This window comes from Oryctolagus cuniculus, chromosome 8 (assembly GCF_051225735.1).
Source record: "Oryctolagus cuniculus isolate XC-2025 breed Fujian yellow rabbit chromosome 8, ASM5122573v1, whole genome shotgun sequence".
Taxonomy (NCBI): Eukaryota; Metazoa; Chordata; class Mammalia; order Lagomorpha; family Leporidae; genus Oryctolagus; species Oryctolagus cuniculus.
This window is the reverse complement of record NC_142874.1, coordinates 21224251-21241259: the sequence shown is the minus strand read 5'-3', so window position 1 is coordinate 21241259 and position 17009 is coordinate 21224251. Positions and strand designations below refer to the sequence as shown.

Sequence of the window (17009 nt, the reverse complement as noted above, 5' to 3'; positions counted from 1 at the left end):
AGCCCCGGCAACCCAGCGGGCTCCCAGGGGCAGAGGACACAAGGCACACGGGCCCCTACCGTGGTCGTGGTCGTGGTCGTGGTCAGCCTCCTCGGTGCTGGGAGTCATGGTTGGGAGCGGCACGTCCGGAACAGGTTCCCGGGTGCCGGGCTCGGCGTCTGCGGAAGAAGAAGAGACATCACGCACTTGGCCTGAGTGAGGGTCTCTGCCGACAACACACCTGCCTCCGCCTAGGAAACCAGGCAGAGCAATGTTCTCCCGGCCCCACACCTCCCGACGCCTCATGTGGGTGGGTGCCTAGGTCAGTGCGGAGACAGCACGGGCGCCTGCCTGCCTAGGCCACAAAGAATCCCGGCCAAGGGAAACTGGTGGCACCGGGGCCAGGGCGAGGGCCCGCAGCAGGGCGCGCCGTCCCCCCTTGTGCGTTGGGCCGCGCAAGGCCTTGGTGCCACCCCACCCTCCGAGTGGGTTCCCCTCCTTGGCCAGGGCTGGCGGGCTAAGAGCGGCCCTTCCCTTCCACACGGCAAGGCGACGAGGAAGGGGAAGTGAAAGGATCCAGGAACCAGGCAAGGGCCACCTCCGGGTTCCAGGGGCAGCCAAGAAAGAACCTGACGGCACCCAGCCCCCTGTCTCAGGGGAGGGGCCTGGTGGGCACACCTCGAGCAATCCTCTGGGCCCTCCAGGACGGCAACGGAGCACCGTGTCCGGCACGGGCTCAGTCCAGCCAGGCCTCGCTGGACGGCTCCCCGCATGGGGGCGAGAGGGGAGAAAAGCGGACGGAGCAACCGCGCCCTCTCTCATCTGCGCCCACTCAGGGCACGCAGGACAGACGGGCCCGCGTGGCTGGCTCCACACACCAGCCCGGGTCTGGTCTGGGCCACGAGCGCACGACTGGGAACTGGCCCATCCAGGACACTGGGTCAGATTCTCCTGGTGGCCCGCCGCACTACAAGGCAGACAACTCCCCAGCTGCCTGGGGGCACGGCACGGGTCCAGAACACGCTCGTGCCAGCGTCAGAGGGCAGGCACATCGAGGACTTGTCCTCAGGCAGCGGCCACGCCTCCTGGACGCTGTCCCGGGAGCTCGGAGACCAGCCAACGCCAAGAGGAAGGCAAGGACGTCTCAGGAGAGGCAGAGGCACAGAGCACCACCCTCGCGGAGCCCAGCGTGCCCGCGCCTAAGTCCGCTGCGCACACTGGGCCACCAGGGGCAGTGGGGCACTCCACGCCGGGTCCCATGAGGCTTCTGCACTCGCAGCCTCCGTGGCCACGCCAGGCATGCGGGCTGGGAGTGCTGCACCAGACCCCCGGGGTGGGTCATGGCGGGAGCAGACGTGGGGGGCGGGGAAGCCTACGCCCCTCCCGCACGGGTCAGCAGACCACCACGCAGAGAAACGGACAACCTGCGGACAGGCCCAGGCAGCGTGCAGCTAACCAGAGCACCCGGGAGGACACACGGCCCCGTCTCGGAGCGCCTGACTCGCACCGCGGCCCCTCTCTCCCCAGGGAGCACATCCTTCCCGGGCAGAGCCCCGAGGACGTCCCCGCAGCTCCAGAGCACAGGCCAGCGTTTCGGGACAAGGAATCGCATGGCGACACCTTCCCGGTCCCGGAGGCAATAGGAAAGCCCGTTCTCGCTCAAGGAGCCCCGGCAACCCAGCGGGCTCCCAGGGGCAGAGGACACAAGGCACACGGGCCCCTACCGTGGTCGTGGTCGTGGTCGTGGTCAGCCTCCTCGGTGCTGGGAGTCATGGTTGGGAGCGGCACGTCCGGAACAGGTTCCCGGGTGCCGGGCTCGGCGTCTGCGGAAGAAGAAGAGACATCACACACTTGGCCTGAGTGAGGGTCTCTGCCGACAACACACCTGCCTCCGCCTAGGAAACCAGGCAGAGCAATGTTCTCCCGGCCCCACACCTCCCGACGCCTCATGTGGGTGGGTGCCTAGGTCAGTGCGGAGACAGCACGGGCGCCTGCCTGCCTAGGCCACAAAGAATCCCGGCCAAGGGAAACTGGTGGCACCGGGGCCAGGGCGAGGGCCCGCAGCAGGGCGCGCCGTCCCCCCTTGTGCGTTGGGCCGCGCAAGGCCTTGGTGCCACCCCACCCTCCGAGTGGGTTCCCCTCCTTGGCCAGGGCTGGCGGGCTAAGAGCGGCCCTTCCCTTCCACACGGCAAGGCGACGAGGAAGGGGAAGTGAAAGGATCCAGGAACCAGGCAAGGGCCACCTCCGGGTTCCAGGGGCAGCCAAGAAAGAACCTGACGGCACCCAGCCCCCTGTCTCAGGGGAGGGGCCTGGTGGGCACACCTCGAGCAATCCTCTGGGCCCTCCAGGACGGCAACGGAGCACCGTGTCCGGCACGGGCTCAGTCCAGCCAGGCCTCGCTGGACGGCTCCCCGCATGGGGGCGAGAGGGGAGAAAAGCGGACGGAGCAACCGCGCCCTCTCTCATCTGCGCCCACTCAGGGCACGCAGGACAGACGGGCCCGCGTGGCTGGCTCCACACACCAGCCCGGGTCTGGTCTGGGCCACGAGCGCACGACTGGGAACTGGCCCATCCAGGACACTGGGTCAGATTCTCCTGGTGGCCCGCCGCACTACAAGGCAGACAACTCCCCAGCTGCCTGGGGGCACGGCACGGGTCCAGAACACGCTCGTGCCAGCGTCAGAGGGCAGGCACATCGAGGACTTGTCCTCAGGCAGCGGCCACGCCTCCTGGACGCTGTCCCGGGAGCTCGGAGACCAGCCAACGCCAAGAGGAAGGCAAGGACGTCTCAGGAGAGGCAGAGGCACAGAGCACCACCCTCGCGGAGCCCAGCGTGCCCGCGCCTAAGTCCGCTGCGCACACTGGGCCACCAGGGGCAGTGGGGCACTCCACGCCGGGTCCCATGAGGCTTCTGCACTCGCAGCCTCCGTGGCCACGCCAGGCATGCGGGCTGGGAGTGCTGCACCAGACCCCCGGGGTGGGTCATGGCGGGAGCAGACGTGGGGGGCGGGGAAGCCTACGCCCCTCCCGCACGGGTCAGCAGACCACCACGCAGAGAAACGGACAACCTGCGGACAGGCCCAGGCAGCGTGCAGCCAACCAGAGCACCCGGGAGGACACACGGCCCCGTCTCGGAGCGCCTGACTCGCACCGCGGCCCCTCTCTCCCCAGGGAGCACATCCTTCCCGGGCAGAGCCCCGAGGACGTCCCCGCAGCTCCAGAGCACAGGCCAGCGTTTCGGGACAAGGAATCGCATGGCGACACCTTCCCGGTCCCGGAGGCAATAGGAAAGCCCGTTCTCGCTCAAGGAGCCCCGGCAACCCAGCGGGCTCCCAGGGGCAGAGGACACAAGGCACACGGGCCCCTACCGTGGTCGTGGTCGTGGTCGGGGTCATGGTCGTGGTCGTGGTCAGCCTCCTCGGTGCTGGGAGTCATGGTTGGGAGCGGCACGTCCGGAACAGGTTCCCGGGTGCCGGGCTCGGCGTCTGCGGAAGAAGAAGAGACATCACGCACTTGGCCTGAGTGAGGGTCTCTGCCGACAACACACCTGCCTCCGCCTAGGAAACCAGGCAGAGCAATGTTCTCCCGGCCCCACACCTCCCGACGCCTCATGTGGGTGGGTGCCTAGGTCAGTGCGGAGACAGCACGGGCGCCTGCCTGCCTAGGCCACAAAGAATCCCGGCCAAGGGAAACTGGTGGCACCGGGGCCAGGGCGAGGGCCCGCAGCAGGGCGCGCCGTCCCCCCTTGTGCGTTGGGCCGCGCAAGGCCTTGGTGCCACCCCACCCTCCGAGTGGGTTCCCCTCCTTGGCCAGGGCTGGCGGGCTAAGAGCGGCCCTTCCCTTCCACACGGCAAGGCGACGAGGAAGGGGAAGTGAAAGGATCCAGGAACCAGGCAAGGGCCACCTCCGGGTTCCAGGGGCAGCCAAGAAAGAACCTGACGGCACCCAGCCCCCTGTCTCAGGGGAGGGGCCTGGTGGGCACACCTCGAGCAATCCTCTGGGCCCTCCAGGACGGCAATGGAGCACCGTGTCCGGCACGGGCTCAGTCCAGCCAGGCCTCGCTGGACGGCTCCCCGCATGGGGGCGAGAGGGGAGAAAAGCGGACGGAGCAACCGTGCCCTCTCTCATCTGCGCCCACTCAGGGCACGCAGGACAGACGGGCCCGCGTGGCTGGCTCCACACACCAGCCCGGGTCTGGTCTGGGCCACGAGCGCACGACTGGGAACTGGCCCATCCAGGACACTGGGTCAGATTCTCCTGGTGGCCCGCCGCACTACAAGGCAGACAACTCCCCAGCTGCCTGGGGGCACGGCACGGGTCCAGAACACGCTCGTGCCAGCGTCAGAGGGCAGGCACATCGAGGACTTGTCCTCAGGCAGCGGCCACGCCTCCTGGACGCTGTCCCGGGAGCTCGGAGACCAGCCAACGCCAAGAGGAAGGCAAGGACGTCTCAGGAGAGGCAGAGGCACAGAGCACCACCCTCGCGGAGCCCAGCGTGCCCGCGCCTAAGTCCGCTGCGCACACTGGGCCACCAGGGGCAGTGGGGCACTCCACGCCGGGTCCCATGAGGCTTCTGCACTCGCAGCCTCCGTGGCAACGCCAGGCATGCGGGCTGGGAGTGCTGCACCAGACCCCCGGGGTGGGTCATGGCGGGAGCAGACGTGGGGGGCGGGGAAGCCTACGCCCCTCCCGCACGGGTCAGCAGACCACCACGCAGAGAAACGGACAACCTGCGGACAGGCCCAGGCAGCGTGCAGCCAACCAGAGCACCCGGGAGGACACACGGCCCCGTCTCGGAGCGCCTGACTCGCACCGCGGCCCCTCTCTCCCCAGGGAGCACATCCTTCCCGGGCAGAGCCCCGAGGACGTCCCCGCAGCTCCAGAGCACAGGCCAGCGTTTCGGGACAAGGAATCGCATGGCGACACCTTCCCGGTCCCGGAGGCAATAGGAAAGCCCGTTCTCGCTCAAGGAGCCCCGGCAACCCAGCGGGCTCCCAGGGGCAGAGGACACAAGGCACACGGGCCCCTACCGTGGTCGTGGTCGTGGTCGTGGTCGTGGTCGTGGTCGTGGTCGTGGTCAGCCTCCTCGGTGCTGGGAGTCATGGTTGGGAGCGGCACGTCCGGAACAGGTTCCCGGGTGCCGGGCTCGGCGTCTGCGGAAGAAGAAGAGACATCACGCACTTGGCCTGAGTGAGGGTCTCTGCCGACAACACACCTGCCTCCGCCTAGGAAACCAGGCAGAGCAATGTTCTCCCGGCCCCACACCTCCCGACGCCTCATGTGGGTGGGTGCCTAGGTCAGTGCGGAGACAGCACGGGCGCCTGCCTGCCTAGGCCACAAAGAATCCCGGCCAAGGGAAACTGGTGGCACCGGGGCCAGGGCGAGGGCCCGCAGCAGGGCGCGCCGTCCCCCCTTGTGCGTTGGGCCGCGCAAGGCCTTGGTGCCACCCCACCCTCCGAGTGGGTTCCCCTCCTTGGCCAGGGCTGGCGGGCTAAGAGCGGCCCTTCCCTTCCACACGGCAAGGCGACGAGGAAGGGGAAGTGAAAGGATCCAGGAACCAGGCAAGGGCCACCTCCGGGTTCCAGGGGCAGCCAAGAAAGAACCTGACGGCACCCAGCCCCCTGTCTCAGGGGAGGGGCCTGGTGGGCACACCTCGAGCAATCCTCTGGGCCCTCCAGGACGGCAACGGAGCACCGTGTCCGGCACGGGCTCAGTCCAGCCAGGCCTCGCTGGACGGCTCCCCGCATGGGGGCGAGAGGGGAGAAAAGCGGACGGAGCAACCGCGCCCTCTCTCATCTGCGCCCACTCAGGGCACGCAGGACAGACGGGCCCGCGTGGCTGGCTCCACACACCAGCCCGGGTCTGGTCTGGGCCACGAGCGCACGACTGGGAACTGGCCCATCCAGGACACTGGGTCAGATTCTCCTGGTGGCCCGCCGCACTACAAGGCAGACAACTCCCCAGCTGCCTGGGGGCACGGCACGGGTCCAGAACACGCTCGTGCCAGCGTCAGAGGGCAGGCACATCGAGGACTTGTCCTCAGGCAGCGGCCACGCCTCCTGGACGCTGTCCCGGGAGCTCGGAGACCAGCCAACGCCAAGAGGAAGGCAAGGACGTCTCAGGAGAGGCAGAGGCACAGAGCACCACCCTCGCGGAGCCCAGCGTGCCCGCGCCTAAGTCCGCTGCGCACACTGGGCCACCAGGGGCAGTGGGGCACTCCACGCCGGGTCCCATGAGGCTTCTGCACTCGCAGCCTCCGTGGCCACGCCAGGCATGCGGGCTGGGAGTGCTGCACCAGACCCCCGGGGTGGGTCATGGCGGGAGCAGACGTGGGGGGGGGGGAAGCCTACGCCCCTCCCGCACGGGTTAGCAGACCACCACGCAGAGAAACGGACAACCTGCGGACAGGCCCAGGCAGCGTGCAGCCAACCAGAGCACCCGGGAGGACACACGGCCCCGTCTCGGAGCGCCTGACTCGCACCGCGGCCCCTCTCTCCCCAGGGAGCACATCCTTCCCGGGCAGAGCCCCGAGGACGTCCCCGCAGCTCCAGAGCACAGGCCAGCGTTTCGGGACAAGGAATCCCATGGCGACACCTTCCCGGTCCCGGAGGCAATAGGAAAGCCCGTTCTCGCTCAAGGAGCCCCGGCAACCCAGCGGGCTCCCAGGGGCAGAGGACACAAGGCACACGGGCCCCTACCGTGGTCGTGGTCGTGGTCGTGGTCGTGGTCGTGCTCGGGGTCGTGGTCGGGGTCGTGGTCGTGGTCGTGGTCAGCCTCCTCGGTGCTGGGAGTCATGGTTGGGAGCGGCACGTCCGGAACAGGTTCCCGGGTGCCGGGCTCGGCGTCTGCGGAAGAAGAAGAGACATCACGCACTTGGCCTCAGTGAGGGTCTCTGCCGACAACACACCTGCCTCCGCCTAGGAAACCAGGCAGAGCAATGTTCTCCCGGCCCCACACCTCCCGACGCCTCATGTGGGTGGGTGCCTAGGTCAGTGCGGAGACAGCACGGGCGCCTGCCTGCCTAGGCCACAAAGAATCCCGGCCAAGGGAAACTGGTGGCACCGGGGCCAGGGCGAGGGCCCGCAGCAGGGCGCGCCGTCCCCCCTTGTGCGTTGGGCCGCGCAAGGCCTTGGTGCCACCCCACCCTCCGAGTGGGTTCCCCTCCTTGGCCAGGGCTGGCGGGCTAAGAGCGGCCCTTCCCTTCCACACGGCAAGGCGACGAGGAAGGGGAAGTGAAAGGATCCAGGAACCAGGCAAGGGCCACCTCCGGGTTCCAGGGGCAGCCAAGAAAGAACCTGACGGCACCCAGCCCCCTGTCTCAGGGGAGGGGCCTGGTGGGCACACCTCGAGCAATCCTCTGGGCCCTCCAGGACGGCAACGGAGCACCGTGTCCGGCACGGGCTCAGTCCAGCCAGGCCTCGCTGGACGGCTCCCCGCATGGGGGCGAGAGGGGAGAAAAGCGGACGGAGCAACCGCGCCCTCTCTCATCTGCGCCCACTCAGGGCACGCAGGACAGACGGGCCCGCGTGGCTGGCTCCACACACCAGCCCGGGTCTGGTCTGGGCCACGAGCGCACGACTGGGAACTGGCCCATCCAGGACACTGGGTCAGATTCTCCTGGTGGCCCGCCGCACTACAAGGCAGACAACTCCCCAGCTGCCTGGGGGCACGGCACGGGTCCAGAACACGCTCGTGCCAGCGTCAGAGGGCAGGCACATCGAGGACTTGTCCTCAGGCAGCGGCCACGCCTCCTGGACGCTGTCCCGGGAGCTCGGAGACCAGCCAACGCCAAGAGGAAGGCAAGGACGTCTCAGGAGAGGCAGAGGCACAGAGCACCACCCTCGCGGAGCCCAGCGTGCCCGCGCCTAAGTCCGCTGCGCACACTGGGCCACCAGGGGCAGTGGGGCACTCCACGCCGGGTCCCATGAGGCTTCTGCACTCGCAGCCTCCGTGGCCACGCCAGGCATGCGGGCTGGGAGTGCTGCACCAGACCCCCGGGGTGGGTCATGGCGGGAGCAGACGTGGGGGGCGGGGAAGCCTACGCCCCTCCCGCACGGGTCAGCAGACCACCACGCAGAGAAACGGACAACCTGCGGACAGGCCCAGGCAGCGTGCAGCCAACCAGAGCACCCGGGAGGACACACGGCCCCGTCTCGGAGCGCCTGACTCGCACCGCGGCCCCTCTCTCCCCAGGGAGCACATCCTTCCCGGGCAGAGCCCCGAGGACGTCCCCGCAGCTCCAGAGCACAGGCCAGCGTTTCGGGACAAGGAATCGCATGGCGACACCTTCCCGGTCCCGGAGGCAATAGGAAAGCCCGTTCTCGCTCAAGGAGCCCCGGCAACCCAGCGGGCTCCCAGGGGCAGAGGACACAAGGCACACGGGCCCCTACCGTGGTCGTGGTCGTGGTCGGGGTCAGCCTCCTCGGTGCTGGGAGTCATGGTTGGGAGCGGCACGTCCGGAACAGGTTCCCGGGTGCCGGGCTCGGCGTCTGCGGAAGAAGAAGAGACATCACGCACTTGGCCTGAGTGAGGGTCTCTGCCGACAACACACCTGCCTCCGCCTAGGAAACCAGGCAGAGCAATGTTCTCCCGGCCCCACACCTCCCGACGCCTCATGTGGGTGGGTGCCTAGGTCAGTGCGGAGACAGCACGGGCGCCTGCCTGCCTAGGCCACAAAGAATCCCGGCCAAGGGAAACTGGTGGCACCGGGGCCAGGGCGAGGGCCCGCAGCAGGGCGCGCCGTCCCCCCTTGTGCGTTGGGCCGCGCAAGGCCTTGGTGCCACCCCACCCTCCGAGTGGGTTCCCCTCCTTGGCCAGGGCTGGCGGGCTAAGAGCGGCCCTTCCCTTCCACACGGCAAGGCGACGAGGAAGGGGAAGTGAAAGGATCCAGGAACCAGGCAAGGGCCACCTCCGGGTTCCAGGGGCAGCCAAGAAAGAACCTGACGGCACCCAGCCCCCTGTCTCAGGGGAGGGGCCTGGTGGGCACACCTCGAGCAATCCTCTGGGCCCTCCAGGACGGCAACGGAGCACCGTGTCCGGCACGGGCTCAGTCCAGCCAGGCCTCGCTGGACGGCTCCCCGCATGGGGGCGAGAGGGGAGAAAAGCGGACGGAGCAACCGCGCCCTCTCTCATCTGCGCCCACTCAGGGCACGCAGGACAGACGGGCCCGCGTGGCTGGCTCCACACACCAGCCCGGGTCTGGTCTGGGCCACGAGCGCACGACTGGGAACTGGCCCATCCAGGACACTGGGTCAGATTCTCCTGGTGGCCCGCCGCACTACAAGGCAGACAACTCCCCAGCTGCCTGGGGGCACGGCACGGGTCCAGAACACGCTCGTGCCAGCGTCAGAGGGCAGGCACATCGAGGACTTGTCCTCAGGCAGCGGCCACGCCTCCTGGACGCTGTCCCGGGAGCTCGGAGACCAGCCAACGCCAAGAGGAAGGCAAGGACGTCTCAGGAGAGGCAGAGGCACAGAGCACCACCCTCGCGGAGCCCAGCGTGCCCGCGCCTAAGTCCGCTGCGCACACTGGGCCACCAGGGGCAGTGGGGCACTCCACGCCGGGTCCCATGAGGCTTCTGCACTCGCAGCCTCCGTGGCAACGCCAGGCATGCGGGCTGGGAGTGCTGCACCAGACCCCCGGGGTGGGTCATGGCGGGAGCAGACGTGGGGGGCGGGGAAGCCTACGCCCCTCCCGCACGGGTCAGCAGACCACCACGCAGAGAAACGGACAACCTGCGGACAGGCCCAGGCAGCGTGCAGCCAACCAGAGCACCCGGGAGGACACACGGCCCCGTCTCGGAGCGCCTGACTCGCACCGCGGCCCCTCTCTCCCCAGGGAGCACATCCTTCCCGGGCAGAGCCCCGAGGACGTCCCCGCAGCTCCAGAGCACAGGCCAGCGTTTCGGGACAAGGAATCGCATGGCGACACCTTCCCGGTCCCGGAGGCAATAGGAAAGCCCGTTCTCGCTCAAGGAGCCCCGGCAACCCAGCGGGCTCCCAGGGGCAGAGGACACAAGGCACACGGGCCCCTACCGTGGTCGTGGTCGTGGTCGGGGTCAGCCTCCTCGGTGCTGGGAGTCATGGTTGGGAGCGGCACGTCCGGAACAGGTTCCCGGGTGCCGGGCTCGGCGTCTGCGGAAGAAGAAGAGACATCACGCACTTGGCCTGAGTGAGGGTCTCTGCCGACAACACACCTGCCTCCGCCTAGGAAACCAGGCAGAGCAATGTTCTCCCGGCCCCACACCTCCCGACGCCTCATGTGGGTGGGTGCCTAGGTCAGTGCGGAGACAGCACGGGCGCCTGCCTGCCTAGGCCACAAAGAATCCCGGCCAAGGAAAACTGGTGGCACCGGGGCCAGAGCGAGGGCCCGCAGCAGGGCGCGCCGTCCCCCCTTGTGCATTGGGCCGCGGAAGGCCTTGGTGCCACCCCACCCTCCGAGTGGGTTCCCCTCCTTGGCCAGGGCTGGCGGGCTAAGAGCGGCCCTTCCCTTCCACATGGCAAGGCGACGAGGAAGGGGAAGTGAAAGGATCCAGGAACCAGGCAAGGGCCACCTCCGGGTTCCAGGGGCAGCCAAGAAAGAACCTGACGGCACCCAGCCCCCTGTCTCAGGGGAGGGGCCTGGTGGGCACACCTCGAGCAATCCTCTGGGCCCTCCAGGACGGCAACGGAGCACCGTGTCCGGCACGGGCTCAGTCCAGCCAGGCCTCGCTGGACGGCTCCCCGCATGGGGGCGAGAGGGGAGAAAAGCGGACGGAGCAACCGCGCCCTCTCTCATCTGCGCCCACTCAGGGCACGCAGGACAGACGGGCCCGCGTGGCTGGCTCCACACACCAGCCCGGGTCTGGTCTGGGCCACGAGCGCACGACTGGGAACTGGCCCATCCAGGACACTGGGTCAGATTCTCCTGGTGGCCCGCCGCACTACAAGGCAGACAACTCCCCAGCTGCCTGGGGGCACGGCACGGGTCCAGAACACGCTCGTGCCAGCGTCAGAGGGCACATCGAGGACTTGTCCTCAGGCAGCGGCCACGCCTCCTGGACGCTGTCCCGGGAGCTCGGAGACCAGCCAACGCCAAGAGGAAGGCAAGGACGTCTCAGGAGAGGCAGAGGCACAGAGCACCACCCTCGCGGAGCCCAGCGTGCCCGCGCCTAAGTCCGCTGCGCACACTGGGCCACCAGGGGCAGTGGGGCACTCCACGCCGGGTCCCATGAGGCTTCTGCACTCGCAGCCTCCGTGGCGACGCCAGGCATGCGGGCTGGGAGTGCTGCACCAGACCCCCGGGGTGGGTCATGGCGGGAGCAGACGTGGGGGGCGGGGAAGCCTACGCCCCTCCCACACGGGTCAGCAGACCACCACGCAGAGAAACGGACAACCTGCGGACAGGCCCAGGCAGCGTGCAGCCAACCAGAGCACCCGGGAGGACACACGGCCCCGTCTCGGAGCGCCTGACTCGCACCGCGGCCCCTCTCTCCCCAGGGAGCACATCCTTCCCGGGCAGAGCCCCGAGGACGTCCCCGCAGCTCCAGAGCACAGGCCAGCGTTTCGGGACAAGGAATCGCATGGCGACACCTTCCCGGTCCCGGAGGCAATAGGAAAGCCCGTTCTCGCTCAAGGAGCCCCGGCAACCCAGCGGGCTCCCAGGGGCAGAGGACACAAGGCACACGGGCCCCTACCGTGGTCGTGGTCGTGGTCGGGGTCATGGTCGTGGTCGTGGTCAGCCTCCTCGGTGCTGGGAGTCATGGTTGGGAGCGGCACGTCCGGAACAAGTTCCCGGGTGCCGGGCTCGGCGTCTGCGGAAGAAGAAGAGACATCACGCACTTGGCCTGAGTGAGGGTCTCTGCCGACAACACACCTGCCTCCGCCTAGGAAACCAGGCAGAGCAATGTTCTCCCGGCCCCACACCTCCCGACGCCTCATGTGGGTGGGTGCCTAGGTCAGTGCGGAGACAGCACGGGCGCCTGCCTGCCTAGGCCACAAAGAATCCCGGCCAAGGGAAACTGGTGGCACCGGGGCCAGGGCGAGGGCCCGCAGCAGGGCGCGCCGTCCCCCCTTGTGCGTTGGGCCGCGCAAGGCCTTGGTGCCACCCCACCCTCCGAGTGGGTTCCCCTCCTTGGCCAGGGCTGGCGGGCTAAGAGCGGCCCTTCCCTTCCACACGGCAAGGCGACGAGGAAGGGGAAGTGAAAGGATCCAGGAACCAGGCAAGGGCCACCTCCGGGTTCCAGGGGCAGCCAAGAAAGAACCTGACGGCACCCAGCCCCCTGTCTCAGGGGAGGGGCCTGGTGGGCACACCTCGAGCAATCCTCTGGGCCCTCCAGGACGGCAACGGAGCACCGTGTCCGGCACGGGCTCAGTCCAGCCAGGCCTCGCTGGACGGCTCCCCGCATGGGGGCGAGAGGGGAGAAAAGCGGACGGAGCAACCGCGCCCTCTCTCATCTGCGCCCACTCAGGGCACGCAGGACAGACGGGCCCGCGTGGCTGGCTCCACACACCAGCCCGGGTCTGGTCTGGGCCACGAGCGCACGACTGGGAACTGGCCCATCCAGGACACTGGGTCAGATTCTCCTGGTGGCCCGCCGCACTACAAGGCAGACAACTCCCCAGCTGCCTGGGGGCACGGCACGGGTCCAGAACACGCTCGTGCCAGCGTCAGAGGGCAGGCACATCGAGGACTTGTCCTCAGGCAGCGGCCACGCCTCCTGGACGCTGTCCCGGGAGCTCGGAGACCAGCCAACGCCAAGAGGAAGGCAAGGACGTCTCAGGAGAGGCAGAGGCACAGAGCACCACCCTCGCGGAGCCCAGCGTGCCCGCGCCTAAGTCCGCTGCGCACACTGGGCCACCAGGGGCAGTGGGGCACTCCACGCCGGGTCCCATGAGGCTTCTGCACTCGCAGCCTCCGTGGCCACGCCAGGCATGCGGGCTGGGAGTGCTGCACCAGACCCCCGGGGTGGGTCATGGCGGGAGCAGACGTGGGGGGCGGGGAAGCCTACGCCCCTCCCGCACGGGTCAGCAGACCACCACGCAGAGAAACGGACAACCTGCGGACAGGCCCAGGCAGCGTGCAGCCAACCAGAGCACCCGGGAGGACACACGGCCCCGTCTCGGAGCGCCTGACTCGCACCGCGGCCCCTCTCTCCCCAGGGAGCACATCCTTCCCGGGCAGAGCCCCGAGGACGTCCCCGCAGCTCCAGAGCACAGGCCAGCGTTTCGGGACAAGGAATCGCATGGCGACACCTTCCCGGTCCCGGAGGCAATAGGAAAGCCCGTTCTCGCTCAAGGAGCCCCGGCAACCCAGCGGGCTCCCAGGGGCAGAGGACACAAGGCACACGGGCCCCTACCGTGGTCGTGGTCGTGGTCAGCCTCCTCGGTGCTGGGAGTCATGGTTGGGAGCGGCACGTCCGGAACAGGTTCCCGGGTGCCGGGCTCGGCGTCTGCGGAAGAAGAAGAGACATCACGCACTTGGCCTGAGTGAGGGTCTCTGCCGACAACACACCTGCCTCCGCCTAGGAAACCAGGCAGAGCAATGTTCTCCCGGCCCCACACCTCCCGACGCCTCATGTGGGTGGGTGCCTAGGTCAGTGCGGAGACAGCACGGGCGCCTGCCTGCCTAGGCCACAAAGAATCCCGGCCAAGGGAAACTGGTGGCACCGGGGCCAGGGCGAGGGCCCGCAGCAGGGCGCGCCGTCCCCCCTTGTGCGTTGGGCCGCGCAAGGCCTTGGTGCCACCCCACCCTCCGAGTGGGTTCCCCTCCTTGGCCAGGGCTGGCGGGCTAAGAGCGGCCCTTCCCTTCCACACGGCAAGGCGACGAGGAAGGGGAAGTGAAAGGATCCAGGAACCAGGCAAGGGCCACCTCCGGGTTCCAGGGGCAGCCAAGAAAGAACCTGACGGCACCCAGCCCCCTGTCTCAGGGGAGGGGCCTGGTGGGCACACCTCGAGCAATCCTCTGGGCCCTCCAGGACGGCAACGGAGCACCGTGTCCGGCACGGGCTCAGTCCAGCCAGGCCTCGCTGGACGGCTCCCCGCATGGGGGCGAGAGGGGAGAAAAGCGGACGGAGCAACCGCGCCCTCTCTCATCTGCGCCCACTCAGGGCACGCAGGACAGACGGGCCCGCGTGGCTGGCTCCACACACCAGCCCGGGTCTGGTCTGGGCCACGAGCGCACGACTGGGAACTGGCCCATCCAGGACACTGGGTCAGATTCTCCTGGTGGCCCGCCGCACTACAAGGCAGACAACTCCCCAGCTGCCTGGGGGCACGGCACGGGTCCAGAACACGCTCGTGCCAGCGTCAGAGGGCAGGCACATCGAGGACTTGTCCTCAGGCAGCGGCCACGCCTCCTGGACGCTGTCCCGGGAGCTCGGAGACCAGCCAACGCCAAGAGGAAGGCAAGGACGTCTCAGGAGAGGCAGAGGCACAGAGCACCACCCTCGCGGAGCCCAGCGTGCCCGCGCCTAAGTCCGCTGCGCACACTGGGCCACCAGGGGCAGTGGGGCACTCCACGCCGGGTCCCATGAGGCTTCTGCACTCGCAGCCTCCGTGGCCACGCCAGGCATGCGGGCTGGGAGTGCTGCACCAGACCCCCGGGGTGGGTCATGGCGGGAGCAGACGTGGGGGGCGGGGAAGCCTACGCCCCTCCCACACGGGTCAGCAGACCACCACGCAGAGAAACGGACAACCTGCGGACAGGCCCAGGCAGCGTGCAGCCAACCAGAGCACCCGGGAGGACACACGGCCCCGTCTCGGAGCGCCTGACTCGCACCGCGGCCCCTCTCTCCCCAGGGAGCACATCCTTCCCGGGCAGAGCCCCGAGGACGTCCCCGCAGCTCCAGAGCACAGGCCAGCGTTTCGGGACAAGGAATCGCATGGCGACACCTTCCCGGTCCCGGAGGCAATAGGAAAGCCCGTTCTCGCTCAAGGAGCCCCGGCAACCCAGCGGGCTCCCAGGGGCAGAGGACACAAGGCACACGGGCCCCTACCGTGGTCGTGGTCGTGGTCGGGGTCAGCCTCCTCGGTGCTGGGAGTCATGGTTGGGAGCGGCACGTCCGGAACAGGTTCCCGGGTGCCGGGCTCGGCGTCTGCGGAAGAAGAAGAGACATCACGCACTTGGCCTGAGTGAGGGTCTCTGCCGACAACACACCTGCCTCCGCCTAGGAAACCAGGCAGAGCAATGTTCTCCCGGCCCCACACCTCCCGACGCCTCATGTGGGTGGGTGCCTAGGTCAGTGCGGAGACAGCACGGGCGCCTGCCTGCCTAGGCCACAAAGAATCCCGGCCAAGGGAAACTGGTGGCACCGGGGCCAGGGCGAGGGCCCGCAGCAGGGCGCGCCGTCCCCCCTTGTGCGTTGGGCCGCGCAAGGCCTTGGTGCCACCCCACCCTCCGAGTGGGTTCCCCTCCTTGGCCAGGGCTGGCGGGCTAAGAGCGGCCCTTCCCTTCCACACGGCAAGGCGACGAGGAAGGGGAAGTGAAAGGATCCAGGAACCAGGCAAGGGCCACCTCCGGGTTCCAGGGGCAGCCAAGAAAGAACCTGACGGCACCCAGCCCCCTGTCTCAGGGGAGGGGCCTGGTGGGCACACCTCGAGCAATCCTCTGGGCCCTCCAGGACGGCAACGGAGCACCGTGTCCGGCACGGGCTCAGTCCAGCCAGGCCTCGCTGGACGGCTCCCCGCATGGGGGCGAGAGGGGAGAAAAGCGGACGGAGCAACCGCGCCCTCTCTCATCTGCGCCCACTCAGGGCACGCAGGACAGACGGGCCCGCGTGGCTGGCTCCACACACCAGCCCGGGTCTGGTCTGGGCCACGAGCGCACGACTGGGAACTGGCCCATCCAGGACACTGGGTCAGATTCTCCTGGTGGCCCGCCGCACTACAAGGCAGACAACTCCCCAGCTGCCTGGGGGCACGGCACGGGTCCAGAACACGCTCGTGCCAGCGTCAGAGGGCAGGCACATCGAGGACTTGTCCTCAGGCAGCGGCCACGCCTCCTGGACGCTGTCCCGGGAGCTCGGAGACCAGCCAACGCCAAGAGGAAGGCAAGGACGTCTCAGGAGAGGCAGAGGCACAGAGCACCACCCTCGCGGAGCCCAGCGTGCCCGCGCCTAAGTCCGCTGCGCACACTGGGCCACCAGGGGCAGTGGGGCACTCCACGCCGGGTCCCATGAGGCTTCTGCACTCGCAGCCTCCGTGGCCACGCCAGGCATGCGGGCTGGGAGTGCTGCACCAGACCCCCGGGGTGGGTCATGGCGGGAGCAGACGTGGGGGGCGGGGAAGCCTACGCCCCTCCCGCACGGGTCAGCAGACCACCACGCAGAGAAACGGACAACCTGCGGACAGGCCCAGGCAGCGTGCAGCCAACCAGAGCACCCGGGAGGACACACGGCCCCGTCTCGGAGCGCCTGACTCGCACCGCGGCCCCTCTCTCCCCAGGGAGCACATCCTTCCCGGGCAGAGCCCCGAGGACGTCCCCGCAGCTCCAGAGCACAGGCCAGCGTTTCGGGACAAGGAATCGCATGGCGACACCTTCCCGGTCCCGGAGGCAATAGGAAAGCCCGTTCTCGCTCAAGGAGCCCCGGCAACCCAGCGGGCTCCCAGGGGCAGAGGACACAAGGCACACGGGCCCCTACCGTGGTCGTGGTCGTGGTCGGGGTCAGCCTCCTCGGTGCTGGGAGTCATGGTTGGGAGCGGCACGTCCGGAACAGGTTCCCGGGTGCCGGGCTCGGCGTCTGCGGAAGAAGAAGAGACATCACGCACTTGGCCTGAGTGAGGGTCTCTGCCGACAACACACCTGCCTCCGCCTAGGAAACCAGGCAGAGCAATGTTCTCCCGGCCCCACACCTCCCGACGCCTCATGTGGGTGGGTGCCTAGGTCAGTGCGGAGACAGCACGGGCGCCTGCCTGCCTAGGCCACAAAGAATCCCGGCCAAGGAAAACTGGTGGCACCGGGGCCAGGGCGAGGGCCCGCAGCAGGGCGCGCCGTCCCCCCTTGTGCATTGGGCCGCGGAAGGCCTTGGTGCCACCCCACCCTCCGAGTGGGTT

General features: G+C 68.8%; 1 protein-coding gene across 3 annotated transcripts in view; it reads right to left on the bottom strand.

Annotated features, from left to right (window-relative positions):
- The window catches only part of LOC149124898 (uncharacterized), a 50537-nt gene extending 37118 nt beyond the window's left edge, over positions 1-13419 (bottom strand). For all 3 annotated transcript variants that reach the window (XM_089302133.1, XM_089302131.1, XM_089302132.1), the window contains exons 1-3: positions 13316-13419; positions 11654-11770; positions 3348-3464 (exon numbers count right to left, since the gene is read on the bottom strand). In XM_089302133.1, coding sequence (XP_089158259.1) covers positions 3348-3464; positions 11654-11770; positions 13316-13358 — 277 coding nt within the window. In that variant the 5' untranslated portion in view covers positions 13359-13419. The remainder of the gene's footprint in view (positions 1-3347; positions 3465-11653; positions 11771-13315) is intronic.
- Between the last annotated feature and the right edge of the window lie 3590 nt (positions 13420-17009).